General features: G+C 34.8%; 1 protein-coding gene across 1 annotated transcript; it reads right to left on the minus strand.

Annotated features, from left to right (window-relative positions):
- Window positions 1-9655: 9655 nt before the first annotated feature.
- On the minus strand, window positions 9656-14800 carry LOC114247927 (serine protease inhibitor swm-1). Its single transcript, XM_089728139.1, has 4 exons — window positions 14649-14800; window positions 12350-12547; window positions 10386-10568; window positions 9656-9879 (listed from the first exon to the last, which is right to left on the minus strand). Coding segments are annotated over exons 1-4 (447 nt in total). The 5' UTR covers window positions 14713-14800; the 3' UTR covers window positions 9656-9877.
- Between the last annotated feature and the right edge of the window lie 2192 nt (window positions 14801-16992).

Here is a 16992-nt window from a genome sequence, read left to right on the forward strand (position 1 = left end):
CCTACACGTCAAGGAGCAGCTGAAATAGCTTCAAGGCTATCAGCATAGGTAGGGAAAAAAATGAATACTGCAAACTAAGAAATAATAGACCGAACTTCGGAAAACATGTTTCTGTATTAATACCAAAATTATAAACACGGCAATTTCATAACTCAAGATCAATATTATTTCTGACTTTTCGAATAAAGTTGTCGTGATGACAATAAAAAACACTATATTAAGCTGTAAAAACAGTATAAATTATACTAATATACATATCTACGATTAACATATATAAATAATTAACTTCCAGACAAGAAGTAAACAAAATACGTCACGCGAGTATGTTGACAATGAGTTGAACAATATATATGTCGTGGATAACGACTTTTAGTAATATTTTGATTATTATTTTAAATGATGAAATGTTGTTTTGATAAATATCACAAAATGAAGGGTAGACCCCGTAACGCCACAGTATAAAATGGCGGTACGTGGACAGAGTCGTGGCATTCGTGTCAGACAGTGATTCCGTCCGTCTCAGCAGTGAGTCTCTGACAGTCAGTCAGTCGGTCTGTCGGTATGTGCAACGAAACTGTCGGTTTATCCTGTCATTGTCAAAGTTGTGTGTGTTGAGTTTCAATAATTATTATTGAAAAGTTTTATTGACTAAACTGAGTTCAATCGAATACGAGTGATGACGGAACCTACCGCTCAGCCATCCCTGACGTGTGCCAACATATATATTAAATACGTGAAGTAAAAACTTTGTATCCCTTTTTACGGAAATCGCGCGGATGGAGGAGTATGAAATTTTTCACACTTATAGAGAATATAGAGAAGAAGTGCACAATGCTAATATTTTTTTGAAATAATTCATAAAAGATACATTAAATCAATAAAAAAAAACATTACACACACTACCATGTATTTGACACACACACGCATATTATTTATTTATTGTCAAACTTTTGTTCTTGACGTCTGGTAAAATTGAGAATAGATTAAATATTGTTTGTCTCTATTAATATTTTTCTATAGCGTAGTCTTGGTGTTGAAAATACAATCATAATAGTGTACAAACTTACAATTCCAATTAATTATAGTCGAATTTCGACTACTGCGGGACCGCTAGTCCTTTTTAAAACTGAAATGTGAATAGGGGGAACGGGCTCTTTATAATTATCCAATGACACCACCATTCTATTCCAGCGTAGTAAACAACAAATTACGAAGTCATAAAACTTTTAGAAGCGCATTAAACTTGTTCGGACGTTTTAGTACAAAATTGATATTGTAATATTCGCTGTCGTCGCGTCGGTTCGAATCAAACTTCAAAGTAATCAGCTTCAGAGGTATAAGTGTAGAATATTTCGCGACCAGGCCGGTAATATTTACTAGAATTTGATTAAACTAGGACTTTGATTACAGTCATTTTATAGAAGTTTGTATGACATATTATTAGATACTGTCAAAACATCATCCAAATTGAGTGGAGAGTAATTAGATGGAAGGTAATTTAGCCAACGTTTTAAAACACTACAGTCAGACATATTTCTGTTATGTTTAAAATATATTGCAACAAGAGTGACAAGAATTGCTTAGGACAGGAATTTTAAATTGGAATGACTTTAATGACTGCTAAACCATCAAGGGTTTTTTTATTGCTTAGATAGGTGGACGAGTTCACGAGCCACCTGTTGTTAAGTGTTGATGGGAGCTCATAGACGTTAACGACGTAAGTACCGTCACCCACCTGAGATCTAAAGTCTCAGTTTTTACAGTACAACGGTTGCCCCACCCTTCAAACTGAAACGCATTACTGTTTACGATAGATAGATATATGCAGGATGATGGTACCTACCCGTATTGACTCACAAGACGTCCGACCACCAGTAATTATAATTTTATGCGGGTTTGATTATTTTTTTACACCATGTTATTTCCTTCACCGTGGAAATCAATTGTGAACATTTTTCTTTCCCGAATACTTTCTACTGCCGCCCCTGATTTCTCTCTAATAAGGATGTTAAAGCATATTATTAGCACGCACGAGCAGATCATTCCAGCTTTTTCTATCACAAAGCTCTCGAGTATTCCATTCTGAAACGCAACCTTATCGTATCCTAACTTTCCCATAAAGATTAAAAGTATACGTCAGAGCTTACCCTATAATTTAATGACTTTAATAATTATTTAATACCATACTAGTTCTCTGGTTTGCTTATCAGAGATAACAAAATAATTTGTCCATTTTAAAGTCCCTATGAGATCGCGGGTAAATGATTATCAAAATTAAAACTAGTAGTTCATTAGCCCCTAAGAGATCGCGGGTAAATAAATGTTCATCAAAATTAAAGCTAGTTCATTTCAAAGAGATCCTTTCAACTCACTCCCTGTACTACTTACAAATCTAAAATAAATGTTAAGTACAAAACGTATATTTCTGGCACAAAGTAAAAGGAAGGATACCTTTTTGCGTTAGTCATAAATCAATCTCTCTCGCGGAAGGCTCCGGGAGATTGCCTCAAGTTTTTGTTGGGCTGCGTTAGATAACGTGATACTAACTTCGCGGGCCCTTTTCGGATCTATGAATCGGGAATATTTTGGGCGATTCCATTATATTACGTTTCTTTTGAAAAAAAAAAAAAACGCACGGTTTCGTAATTTTGATACAACATATTTTTTTTTTTTATTTATTTATTTTAGGTCGCTTTTTAACATCTCAGGTCATTAGCGACCACTATTGGCTATTTACATTACATAATACAGTAGATTACACTAGTTTATAAACATTTAACATTTTCAAAAAATTTATGGTTTGCAGACATCCATCCTGATTTAGACAGTCTTTCAAGTTATTAGGAACTTTACATAGTCTTTTTTCATTGTCAAATGCTGTACACTCTACTAATAGATGCAAAACAGTAAGGTCGTGTCCACACTTGCATTTGTTTCTATCTGTTTTAGTGATTAAATGGATATGTGTCATATTTGTGTGCCCAATACGCTATCTGGTGATAACGACTTGGTCTTTTCTACTGGTGTATGAACTAGGAGATTTGTCAAAAATCGATTTTCTAATATTAAATAATGTTGTTGTGTTGTCTGTTTTCCAATAATGATCCCAATTCACTTTAATTTTACGTTTGAAATATTTTTGTAATTCCACTGGAGTTGATTTATTTATATGCCTTTCATTCTCATTAATTGCATTTCTCGCTTCACTATCTGCTTTTTCATTGCCAACTATCCCTTGATGACTCGGAACCCATATAATTTCGAATTTGTAGTTATTTTTAAGCATATTTATCATTTTTTGCTGGATTTCTTTAATGAGAGTGTTCGTATTATTTGTATTTTGTAACGCTGTCAAGCATGATTTTGAATCAGTATATATTACAAACTTATTTGTATTAGATTCACTATGTATCAACTCCAAAGCTTTGAGAATAGCTATCCCTTCACAACTAAAAATGGAATTAAAATCTCCTAGTTTATATCGATAACAATTATCACCAGTCACTACTGAACATCCTGATTTTCCGTTCATAACTGACCCGTCAGTATAGAAAATGTTACAACCAGTATATCTACTATTAATTTCATAGAATGAGTTTTTATATATGTCTTGAGGAGTGTCGTCTTTTTTGTTTTTAGCTAGTTCAAGGTTAATGGGGAATTCAAAGTTTTCCCATGGACCAGATGAGAGTAGTTTCTTAGTAAAGATTTTTGGGATTTTAAGATTCAGTTCGTTTAAATATTTGGATGCTCTGATTCGTAAAGGCTGCAGTAAATTAGGTTGAAGTTCGTATTCTGTATCTACGGCTGTTGTTTTATTGTAGTAATAGTATGTTGGATTTTCAGGTTGAGACAGTATGTTTATAGCATATGAAATTACAAGTTCCTTTCTTCTAAGTCCTAGTGGCATTTCTCCAGCTTCAGCTAAGATGCTCTTAATCGGGCTTGTTTTGAACGCACCAATACTCAGTCGAAGAGCGGTGTTTTGTATGCTTTCCAAGGCATCAAGTGAACATTTTTTTGCAGAATCATAAATCACAGAGCCATAATCAATTTTTTGTCTTATTAAAGCGCGATACGTATTAATCAAACATTTACTGTCAGATCCCCATGTTGTTGATGATAAAACCTTTATTATGTTTAACCTTTTATAGCACTCAGACTTAAGTTTATTTATATGTGAATTCCAAGACATTTTTTTATCAAAAATTAATCCTAATATTTTTAAGTTATTTACCTCTTTAATACTATGTTCATCTAAAGTTAATAATATATTTCTATTTCTGTCTTTCTTTTTGGACACTATCATAAATTCAGTTTTAATTTTCGAAAATTTAAAGCCAGATTTTTTAGACCATTCCTGAAGATTATTTAGAGTATTTTGAATAAGTTTTAATGTAGGATTTAATGTTCTACCACTACAAGTCATGGTTAGGTCATCGGCAAACAAAAAACCTTTAACTGGTTTTTCAATATGTGAAAGAACATCGTTAATAGCCAGTAAAAATAGAATCACACTGAGTACAGATCCTTGAGGCAGACCATTTTCTGTAGGAATAGGGTTAGAGATTGTATCATTAATTCTTACTTTTATTGTTCTTTCTGAAAGGAAGTTTCTGACGAACGCTAGGGCATTTCCATTAATGTCAATGTCTTGTAATACTTTTAAAACTCTGTGTTTCCAAACCATTTCATAGGCTTTCTCAATATCTAGTGCTACTATAACAATATAATTATCATTTGCAAGGCTATCAAGTACCTCGCTTTCAATATTCATTAAATGGTCCACTGTTGATCGAAATTGACGAAATCCATACTGGAACGGTGAAAGATACTTATTCGATTCTACATACCATCTGATTCTTTTACTTATAATTTTTTCAAGTATTTTGCATAGATTACATGTTAGGGATATGGGCCTATAACTAGTTTGTAAAATTGATATTTTTCCTGGTTTTAATATTGGAACTACTAAGGCTTCTCTCCAGCTGTCAGGAAATACCTGTTTCTTATATATATAATTATATAACTGAAGTAAATAGTCAAGTCCTCTGCTTGGCAAGTGTTGAATTATAATATTTGATATATTGTCTGGCCCTGGACTAGAATTGCCAATTTGAGAAAGTACCAGTAACAATTCTTGCATTGATATTTCTCTGTTAATTGGGTTGGAATTATTATCTACATTAAAGTTTGAATCAATTTCCTGTTTGGTCTTATATTCAATGAATTGGTCATCGTAATTATTCGAGCTAGAATTAGCTGCGAAGGTTTTAGCTAATAGGTTTGAGGTTTTAATGGGGTTGGATGTAAATGTTCCATCGATATTTTCGAGCACAATATTGTTGAATCTAGTGTTGCGGTGCTTCAGTTTTTGGATCTTTTTCCATACATCCCCAATGGGAGTCTTACTGTTAATAGACGATACCCAATTTTCCCAATACTTCTTTCTATTTTCTTTAATAAGTCTTCTGTAGTATGCTCTCTTTTTCTTATATTCAATTTTATACACTGAATTAGGGTCACTTGTAGCGTGTCGTTTAAAAAGTTTAAGAGCTTTTTTTGTTTCTTTAATTGCTATTTTGCAATCTTCATTCCACCACGGCAAATTATTTTTTTTTAGGGTACCAGATGTCTTCGGTATTGATTTGTCAGCTGCCTTAAGAATGGTTTCAGTGAACTTTTTAATAATGTCATTGACAGAATAGTCAGGTGTATGACGTAAAGGTGTCAATTCGTTAATATGTAACTCAACCTCTTTACTAAACATGGACCAGTTTGCTTTATCAAATATCCATTTCTTGGGTACTCTGATATTACTTGATTCGGTATCATAAAATAATTGAGATTTAATTAAAATTGGGAAATGGTCACTGTCATACAAATCCTCTAAGGCATTCCATTCAAAATATGATGTTATATTTTGTGAAGCCAAAGTTAAATCTATAATACTTGTGCGACCTGTATTGCTATCAAAATGGGTAGGCTGTCCGTTGTTTAATAAAAATACGTTATCATGTTGATCGAGCCATTCTACCTCTGGTATCGCATTTGTCTGAGCCCCAATAAAAATGGTGACTGTTAAAATCTCCTAGAATTATAAAAGGAGATGGAAGTTGACTGACGAGGTCATTTAAATCTTGTTTGTTGATCGGATTACTATTGGGAAGATAAATATTGCATAATGTAATAGGTAACGGAAATTTAACTTTTATCGCTACTGCTTCTAAATTTGTGTTTAAAGTTATTTCTTCTGGAATTGTATGAGGCTTAATAAAAATAGTTACTCCACCGCTAGCCCTACTACTTTGCATTCGATTTTTGTAGAAATGTTCGTATTCTGATAGGGAGGCACATTTATCAGAAGTGAAATTTGTTTCCTGTAGACAAATGCAAGTTGGACGTAAACGATTTAACAATAGTTTTATATTTTCGAATCTTCTGAAGTAGCCATTTACGTTCCACTGTAAAATATCCATTCCAATTATATAAATAGTACAAAAATATTTAAATTTGTAGTACAGATAAATTAATAATATTATGTATTTATTGATCTTTGTTCGAAGTTATGTTAGGGACAGGATTCAACATTTCATGTAATTTCCTTGATAAACGTGAGCATCTATTTTTTAAACTTTTGTTCATTTTACAGTGTAATTTGTTGCACATTTTAATGAGTTCTTTAATATCATCTGTATATGAATACACCAATTCTTTAATATTTTGTTTCCCTCGAGAGCTATCTAATAAACTAATATATTGATCTAAATTAATAGGGAATGAATTTTCGTTATTTAATTCCGTCATATGGTCTTCAATATTTTTCCAAATTTCTTCGTCAGTTCTAGGGTCTGTCTTCTTTAATTTTTTCTTCGTTTTTGTTTGGATTTCTATATCTTCTAGCGATATAATGCTGCTCGTTTCATCCGTCTCAAGCTCCATTCTATCAGAGTCATCTTCTTGTGTATGCTGTTTTGAGATTTCAGTTTTTGATGATTCGGTTATTGTTGGTGAATGTATTCGTTTTTTACCTTTTAAGTTTATCTGGGATGGTTGTAGGAAATCGTGCGTCGTCGATGCGGGGCAAACAGAGTCAGTATGGGGTCGAGCGAGTATAAGATCATCGTTTGTATTAAATGTTTCATTTATTTCTTTAGCTTTTCGTGTGTCCGTTGCTTGGGGGTAGTCTTGAATATTTATTATAGTTTGAGGGCAATTTTTGGCTAGATGGCCGAGTGTATTGCAGTTAAAACATTTTAGAGCATCAGTAGATGTATAAATCCAGTAATTGGTCCCTTCAAATGTTATTTGAAATGATTCTGGGAGGCGTTTTTCATCATCTGGGCTAATATACAGTTGTCTTCTGAAACTTAATATATGAGAAAATCCTGGATCAGTCACACCTATTTTCATGAATGTTAACGGTGACATCATTTTTATATTAATTTCTTGAAATTTTTCTTCTATGACATAATTTGGTATGACGGGACACACGTTTGACAAAACAATTCTTTTATTTCTTGTGATCAGGGGTTTAATTTGTACAATATTATTTTTTATGGTTATATTTTTCTTTTCTTCTATCAAATTATCTGCTGTTTTTTTGGAGTCCATATAAATACATATACGTGCATTCGAGATGCGAGATATAAACCGTATAGATGCCGTAGGTGTTATAGAGGATAAGGCAATAAGGTACTCCCTGAGTGTTATTCCATCAATGGAGTCCAATATGATAGCTTGGTCTTTCTTGGGGAAACATGTTGATGATGTTACATTGGCATAGCTTGATGCGTTGGGTGCTGATTGTAACTTTGTGGGTGGTTGTGACATTGGTGGATTTTGAGACGTTGATGCTGGATACATTATTTAAAGGGTCTCCTGTTACCAGGAGTTACCCTAGTTATGTTAATTCACAGCGATAACGTTATTATGTACTTGCCGCGCGAATAAAATAAAAAACACGATTACGGGTCGAACAGAGCGAGGCACGCGCGTCCGCAGTGACCACTCGCGCGGAACTGACAACATATTATTATGTAACATGCCGGAAATATTTTTTGTTATGAGCAAAGAGTTATTTTTCATATTTTATTGCCCTTGTAGGCAGACGAGCATACGGCCCACCTGATGGTGAGTGGTTACCGTCGGCAGAGCCAAGTCGCTGCCTACCGCTAAATACTCTCCACAAGCCTCTTTTAAAGAAGGACATGTCATAGTGCTTGGGAAACACCGTGGAGGGGAGCTCATTCCATAGCCGGATGGTACGTGGCAAGTTCGATGAATTTTCTTATTCGTGACCGTGACACAAAATTAACAGAAATGAAGTTGCCCACAAGTGCTCCAATACAATTGAGGTTAACTATCCGTATGTATTATTTAGTAATATAAATGATAAAATTATTATTTAAAATAATTCATAATAAATATTATTAAATTATTAACGTTAAATATTAATTATTTAATATTTAAAAATTTAATAAAAATAAAGTATAACTTCTTACGCGCGTACATAAGTACGCGCACCCTTTTTTATTTATTTTTGAATCTATATCGTTTGAATTGTAGACGGATATATGTAAATACTTGGCGAATTTGTAGTCGCGAGATAATTATTGTATGTTTCAAGTAATCACGAAAGATATTGCTAATGTAGAAAACCGCTCAGTGTAATTGAAATTGAAAATAATTTATTAGAATCTGAATGTCATTGAAAATTGTTATTGAAAGTTCAAATTAATTTACCACCAATATAACTAAGTCGCATTATCCGTAGTAAATCGTTCACTCTAGTTTTGAAATCTATTTTGAAAGACAATAATGGGCTTATTAGTCTTACGGTACATATAGTTATATATTTAATAATATTTATTGTATGTATGTATTTTCTTTCATAATGTATTATTTATAGTAAACCGCAACATATCTGCTGTATCTTTATCTTTTCCAGAATTTCTGTTAATTAAACGGTTGTCTGGAAGAAATCGCATTTAGCGATAAGCTAGCCTATTGTACAAACGTATCTGCTTGTTGACTGTTTTCTAATGTTAATTGTGGGCAATAAAGTATGTTCTCTCTCTCTCTCTCTCTCTCTTTCTCTCACTCTCTCTTTCTCTCACTTTACTTTAGGATTGTTTATAAAACTTTCTCTTTGTCCAATGGCGACTTGACAAGTTTGACCGTAAATACTTACAAGGCTTATTCATTTTATGTTGTCCACTTCTTCTTTTGTTTTCTTTTGCTAGTGACATTTGTCATTTACTTAAGGAAAAATATACTTTTGTAAAATGTTTTATTGGAACCACTATAGCGTCATTAGCTACTGTTGTCGAGCACCAAAGAAGAGGTACTGAACTTAGTTTAGTCACTGCCTGTTTGTTGATTAAGTGCCAGTAATTTTGTTTGTAATTATGTTTTGATAGCTCCAATTTCAAAACTTCTTCTGGAAGTTTCTTAGTAATAAAATAATGATGATGGAAAACCGCCTACAAAGATTTATATTTTAATTTACATTCTAGCCGCTATTTCAATGTAGGTAAAGTTCCAGAGGAATTTATTTTTAGTTCTCTCCGCGATTATGTAATATCATGGATTCCGCTGTTATTTTATCTGTCCATATCTGTAATTCTTACTCGATACCTGACGAATAAAACTATTTATTTAATAAAATTATGTATAAAAGTTTACTGTATCAATGCATATTTTGTTTTATCAATTGGTTTGTGCTTAACAATTTTATCTTGGCAAGAAATTAATAAATATAAAAGTCATTTTGGTTTTATTCTTAATAGCTATTTTGTTCGCGGCAGTTGTTTTATCAACTTCATCAACTTCCATATCCTTAATCAACTTCAATGTCCAGGTTTATCTGCAAAAATTCTGTAATAAAGGAATAATATTTATCATTTGTTTCATCTGTTATATTCATAAATTGGAATAGAACGTTACAACGTTTTGGGGATCTTTTCTTTTGTTTGATCCGAAATTTTATTTGCTATTGTATTTCATAATATATGTTATTCAAACAAACAAATTTAATAAAACATGGACATGCCGTAAGCCTAAGAATTTATTAAGTAGATTCTGTCGATACTTTTTGTTATTCACAGAAGGGCGTCTATCTAAACATAATGATATTTGATCAATTAAAGTATTTTGGGTACTCCGGCAACACATAACAAACTTTTTAGAAAATTTTTTTTTAGTGTCGTAAAACATGTAATGTATCAAAATAGTATCAAACCGTATCAAAAGTAGGAAAACTATTAATTCAGAAGGATGACAGCATTTCAATGTATCTAATCGATTCTATTTAAAGCGTGCTTATTTAGATAATATAATGACCGACTGACCCTAATAATAAGAATTAAAATCAATTTACTCACAACAATCAACAGGTAATACGCAAAACTGCAACTTGTCATGATAAACATAACCATCTCTGCAACTACAACTGTTATATTTGCAACCGGTCAGACATGTTTTGTTAACTTCTTTGTAATCGGAACATGAGTTGCCGCAGTGGTTACCGCAACCGGTTGTAGCGTTGAAGTCTCCTCCGCAACTTGCTGTGGATTAGATTCAATTTCGATTATTTCATAAGTTTTAAGACTTAGGTCGATTCAAATACTGCTATTCAACTAAGGGCACTGGCAGTACCCTACCTTCATTTTGAAAGTGCATGCACGGGCGCTTTAGGGTAGGGATGGGCAGGAAGTTTATTTAACCTCACAACATATCCTACAAGCAACCATGGCATACATGGATGATTTATTCATATCATCATCATCATCATCATTTCAGCCTATCGCCGTCCACTGCTGAACATAGGCCTCTCCAATAGATTTCCAGTGCGACCGGTCCATTGCCACCTGCATCCAACGAGACCCAGCGCTTTTTACTAGGTCGTCGGTCCATCTAGTAGGTGGCCGTCCCACACTGCGCTTGCCAGTACGTGGTCGCCACTCCAGGATCTTTCTGCCCCATCGACCGTCCTCTCTTCGTGCTATGTGGCCGGCCCATTGCCACTTCAGTTCACTAATTCTACGGGCTATGTCAGCAACCTTCGTTCTTCTACGGATCTCCTCATTTCGGATTCGTTCACGTAGAGAAATGCCGAGCATAGCCCTCTCCATAGCTCGCTGCGCGACTTTGAGCCTTCTAAAAAGATCCCTAGTGAAGCACCACGTCTCCTATCTATATAGTGCGATATAATTATGGCGGAGGACAAATTTCGCAGATCTATTATTAGGTATCATTTATTTGGGAGATAAATGAAGAATATCATTTGTGGTCAGGGGATACATTCCAAACCAAAACCATATCAAACTATAAAGGTATGGCCTATGCATTTTCGAATTGTAATACGACATCGGAGATTATAAAAAAATTTAGTGTAAATTAGCTACGATCTCGAAAATCGTAACACTAAGCCAATGGTGATATGGGTGCACCGTAAAAGATTTTTCTGATTTTTGGCTTTTTAAAGGCTTAAACAAATAAGTAGGTTTCCTTAATGTCTATGCTTTTTTTTATTGCTTAGATAGGTGGACGAGCTCACAGCCCACCTGGTATTAAGTGGCTACTGGAGCCCATAGACATCTACAACGTAAATGCGCTACCCACCTTGAGATATGAGTTCTAAAGTCTCAGTATGGTTACAACGGCTGCCCCGCCTTTCAAACCGAAACGCATTATTGCTTCACAGCAGAAATAGGCGGGGTGGCGGTACCTACTCGTGCGGACTCACAAGAGGTCCTACCACCAGTAAAAAAGTGCGTATGTGTCATAGCAGCCTAACTATTAGTCTTAAATATACTAATATTATAAAGCTGAAGGGTTTGTTTGTTTAAACGCGCTAATCTCAGGAACTACTGGTCCGATTTGAAAAATTCTTTCAGTGTCAGATAGCTCATTTATTGAGCAAGGCTATAGGCTATATAGCATCACGCTAAGACCAATAGGACCAAGCGGAGCACCAATAAATAATGTTTCAAAATCGGGGTATTTTTCCCTTTTGAGAGCTTACGCCATATGTAGATGTGAGGTTTATAGGGAGATGACAGAGGAGGAGGCATGTGCGTTGGTTGTTTATTACGTGTTGTCCTCCATAAACCTCATCGGAGCGGTCTATAAAACACTACGTATAATTACATGTTGATTCGTGTCAGCGAGCGCGGTGGATCGCTGCACTTTAACCACTGACTGACTAACGTCTATTACTATAAATGCATAGTAAGCTAAGCGGGGCGGGGTATCGTTCCCCTACATAGATATACGCCAAAGTAACTATTCGACGCGGACGAAGTCGCGGGCAAATGCTGGTCTTAAATATAATACAAATGCTTACGACACTCGGTCTTTAGTATGCAAGTTTCGTTCGTATCTCTGACGTAGCCATCGACGCATACGCACGCTGGCCTGCAGACCCCAGTGGCTCCACTACAAGGCACCGCTGTTCCAAGGTCCTCGCAAGTTTTCGGACCGCAAAACGAGCATTCCACAGACATTTCATTAGCTTCACATGTGAGTGTCGAGCGTTTTACAACTGTAATCAAAGTTTACCCCGGTAGTTTGGTAGGCAGTGGCTTGGCTCTGCCCCTGGCATTGCTGACGTCCATGAGCGACGGTGACCATTAACCATCAGGTGGGCCATATGCTCGTCTACCTACAAAGGCAATAAAAGTAAAATGTCACATTTGAAGACATTAGTGGATGAAGAGGATATGGATACAGTTTGTTAATTTTGAGAAAACGGGCAACAAACTTTTCTTGTTTGTACTTTTTCTTCGTAAATAACTGCATCATCACAATATGCAATTTCTAAAAATAGCCTTTTAACTCGGAGTTTTTTAGGTCTATTATGGTTTATAGGCACATAAGACCTTTATTCAATGTAAAAACTTAAAAATCTTAAAAATGATACTTAACCTCTTCATCCACTCATGTCTTCATTTAGTTGGTCACTTAAATTTTGGATACAGATACGTACTAAGGATTTTTAAATAAAACATATTATATAAACTTCATTCTTATCTCTAGAAACATGCAATTAGTACCTAACAGTTTTGATAATATCATGTTACAATACAATTTACATGTTTCAGTTAATGGGCAGACTCTATGTATAACTCTGTAACTACCTACAGTAGCAGCAATAGGTGGATAATAATCGGTTTCTCATGAATTTCAACTGGTCATTCTTCCGCATTGGTATATTTTACATCTATTTTATACAAAGCATGCCACAAAAACGTCATCAATAGATACAACAAATATGTATAATAATATGTACCTACGATGCAATAAATATAATAAACGCTGAAAAAATAACGTATCTACGTAAAAATAAGTACGCATATAATAAGAGTTGCATAGACATATTATAGAATAAGATATAAGCATAAGATATAAGGCAGCAATTACGAATTTATAAGAACATTTAGCTACTATAAGGGGAATATGCATGTACTTTTTTATTTTTTTAAAAGATTTTACTAGTTATTACTTTAGCAAAAATAAATATAGCACATCCGTAATACAAACCATTAGGCAAAAAAAATTATATTAAAATCATTATCATTTTGGGGCGATTTAAACTCGGCCATTTTGGCACGCTTTTTTGTGACGTCAGATTACATTAAAACCGGTTCCAGTCATTGTGTTGAGTCTTTCTCCACAAGAATGTAGGTAATAATTTTACACTGAGAACTTATTATTTATTAACTTAACATGAAATAAATAATATACGTAATCACACGTAGAAACCATACAAACAACTTGTTGACACTGTTGACAGTGTAGTTTGACGTCACATTTTGTTCCACCAGTAGCGTTGCGTTTTAGAAATTTACGAGAGAATTTGAAAAAGGCCAATTTTTGATTATTAAATTTAACTATTAAATTATGACAAATTTCAAAAATAATTGTATAGGTATGTCTTTTTATCAATCAAAATTACAAATAAAAATGTTTTTTGCTTTTTGGAGTCACGTGCATATTATTATTTCCTATTATTGTCACAGTATGATTTCTCCATTATTTCGTGATGTATATTCATTTATGAGTCTCAAAAAGATACAAGAGAGTGAGAGATAAAAACAGATAATCCTTAGTTCGTCTAAAATCTATACTAATATTATAAAGAGGAAAGATTTGTTTATTTGTATTGAATAGGCTCCGAAACTACTAACCGATTTGAAAAATCTTTCACTGTTCGGAAGCTACACTATTCCCGAGTGACATAGGCTATGATCTTTTTTGAAAAAAATTAGGGATCCTAACTAAAACTCCAATAATGTAACCCAAGGTGTAAAAAAAACCTTAAATATTCTTTACATCGCGTGCCCTGCGAAAACTATTTATGATAGAATAAAATAATATACCTATACTATGACTTTGTAGAACAGATTATTATTTACAAAAAGTGTCGCGACAGCATATGTCGAACTATTATAGTTATGCCGCAATAAGGGTTATTTTATTTAAAAAAACAAAACAACGTCAAATATCGTTGAAATTTTTGTTAAAGACCCGAGCGGAGCCGGAGCGGGCCGCTAGTTGTCAATAAATAAACACTACCAATCAATTCTTCAAATCAGTTGTTGTTAAATTAAATAAAATAAAATAAAACATTTTCATCATCTTACCTTCACTTTGAATAAAACAAAGTAACAACGACGAACCCAAAACCACGAGAGCAAACTTTGTCATTTCTATTTAATTAATTAACTGTAGTCGTCCACTTCATTCGGCGTGTTCAAAACCAATAAATCTATTGACAAAATGACTTAAGCCAGTCATCTTTGATTCATAACACAATTTTCCTCGTACTGAGACTAGCGTAATAATTCTGCTACGTCAACATTGTAATTACTGAAGAATTATCATCGGTTCAGTATTTTGTTAATGATTTTATAATTAACCAACCAATTATCGTTTAATTTAGCGATCCAGCGAAACGTATCACTTAAAACTAGTCTTAAATATATGAATCTAGTTACTATATCATTGTAGTTATAATATTAAAACCTGAATTCCATTGGTCAGAATATTCACAGTTGTATTAAAATATATGTATATTTTTGCATGTTTGTTAAAGTTTTAGGTAAAAGAAGTGATTTGTATTCGATAAACATAAGAACCTAAATTAAGTTTGTAAGTTTTACAGTTTTTATCGCCTACAGAAAATAATAAGTCGTTCTTTGGTCAGGACATAGCATAAAAGAACAAAATCTCCAGGACCATTTTGGATCCTGGCTCAAACAGTTTGAGAAAAAAAAAATCGGTTGTCTGTAAAGTCGGTTTACTGACGATGGTTGAACGTGTCAACGTCATAAGAAAATTCTGATGGAATGGTTTCATTTTTCAATTATCGCAATTATCGTTGCTATAAGCAATTGACACCACATTCACTTTTCACTGAACTTCATACTTGACGAAAACATGTAAATGTATTATTGTATAGCAGCTATCCACGCGGATGCATCGCTCACTCAAGTAGGAGAGAGACAGATGTCGAACGCTGCCGAATGCGGAGGCCGATTGTGCCTCTTTGTCGCTCGTTGCGCGCTCTCGCTTGCACTTCAAGCCTTAAATGGAACGCCTCAGAGCGAGGCAACGCCGCATGAGTCATGTTTTTCGTGCGTGCAGCCGGCTCCATCGAATTATAAGACGTTGTCACGTCAAAAAGATTTAAAGCACTTTAATACCGAAAACTTGTATTCCAGCCTTTTTTGAACGACGAAACGGCGCGGATTTGAAATTCTGCTAAACGCAGAACAAATATTGAAAAGATCATTGCTAAGAGCTACTTCGAAAAAAGGCAGCGGCTTGGCTCTGCCCCTGGCATTGCTGACGTCCATGAGCGACGGTGACCACTTACCATCAGGTGGGCCGTATGCTCGTCTGCTTACAAAGGCAATAAAAAAAAAAAAAATTTCGGAACGTCGGAAATAATAATGGTAATAAAAACGCCAGATGAGGCCGTAAAAGTATGTATGTAGTTTGAATTACTTGTAAATTGATAAATGTCGTAGCTGTCCGTGCCGCGATGCACATGTACATAGTTATGATAAAAATCAAGTCTGAAGTTTATCGTTGATTACTCTCAGTGGTGAATCTGAATAGTAATGCTATCACGATTTAAAGCTGCCTGTAAAGGCGCACTAGAATAAAAAGAACAGACTGATTTTTTGAGCGTTTAAATTGATGTAAGCCATTCGAGTATCGTCGAAAACCAATTTATTATTAAAATTTATATTATTATATCATCATCATCATCAACAACAGCACACAGTCGTCCACTGCTGGACATAGGCCTCTCTCAATCCACGCCACTGAGCCCGGTCTGCGGTTCTCCTCATCCACTTCTTGCCGGCCACCGTTCAGAGGTCATCGCACCCACCACCTAGCCAGGGGGCGTCCCACGTGAAGTCTTCCACTGCGCGGTCTCCACTCGAGAACCCGTCTGCTCCAGCGATCGTCAGCTCTACGGCATATATGGCCAGTCCACTGCCACTTTAGCTTGCTGACTCTTTGAGCTATGTCGATGGCTTTAGTTCTCTGTCGAATAACCTCATTCCGGATTTTATCTTTCAGAGAAACTCCGAGAATGGCTCTTCCCATTGCTGGTTGAGCGATCTTGAGCTGACGGAACAACCTTACTATGAGTGTCCACGTCTCGGCTCCGTAAGTCCTTACATTTATTGTATACCTAACCCTAATTACTTTAGTTGTCAATGCATTGCTTAATTATTTAAGTACTCTTTTTTTTTATTGCCTTTGTAGGCAGACGAGCATAGGGCCCACCTGATGGTAAGTGGTCACCGTCGCTCATGGACGTCAGCAATGCCAGGGGCAGAGCCAAGCCGCTGCCTACCATAAGATACTCATAAAGATACTGTTAGATGGGACATGTTATGTTATGATTCACAGGTTAAGGAAGTACAGTATCGATTTGTCTTTTGTTGTTTCTTTTGTATTGAAAAACCG

The sequence above is a fragment of the Bombyx mandarina genome, chromosome 06, assembly GCF_030267445.1.
Source record: "Bombyx mandarina strain Sakado chromosome 06, ASM3026744v2".
Lineage (NCBI taxonomy): Eukaryota > Metazoa > Arthropoda > Insecta > Lepidoptera > Bombycidae > Bombyx > Bombyx mandarina.

Bases quoted from the DNA above. Each gene is read 5' to 3' on its own strand.
- LOC114247927 (XM_089728139.1), bottom strand. From the start codon at position 14,712: ATGACAAAGTTTGCTCTCGTGGTTTTGGGTTCGTCGTTGTTACTTTGT. The intron at 12,548-14,648 runs GTAAGATGATGA...CTTTGATTACAG, and splicing joins TTGTTTTATTCAAAGTGAAG to TTGTAAAACGCTCGACACTC. The intron at 10,569-12,349 runs GTAAGCATTTGT...TCTAATCCACAG, and splicing joins CATACTAAAGACCGAGTGTC to CAAGTTGCGGAGGAGACTTC.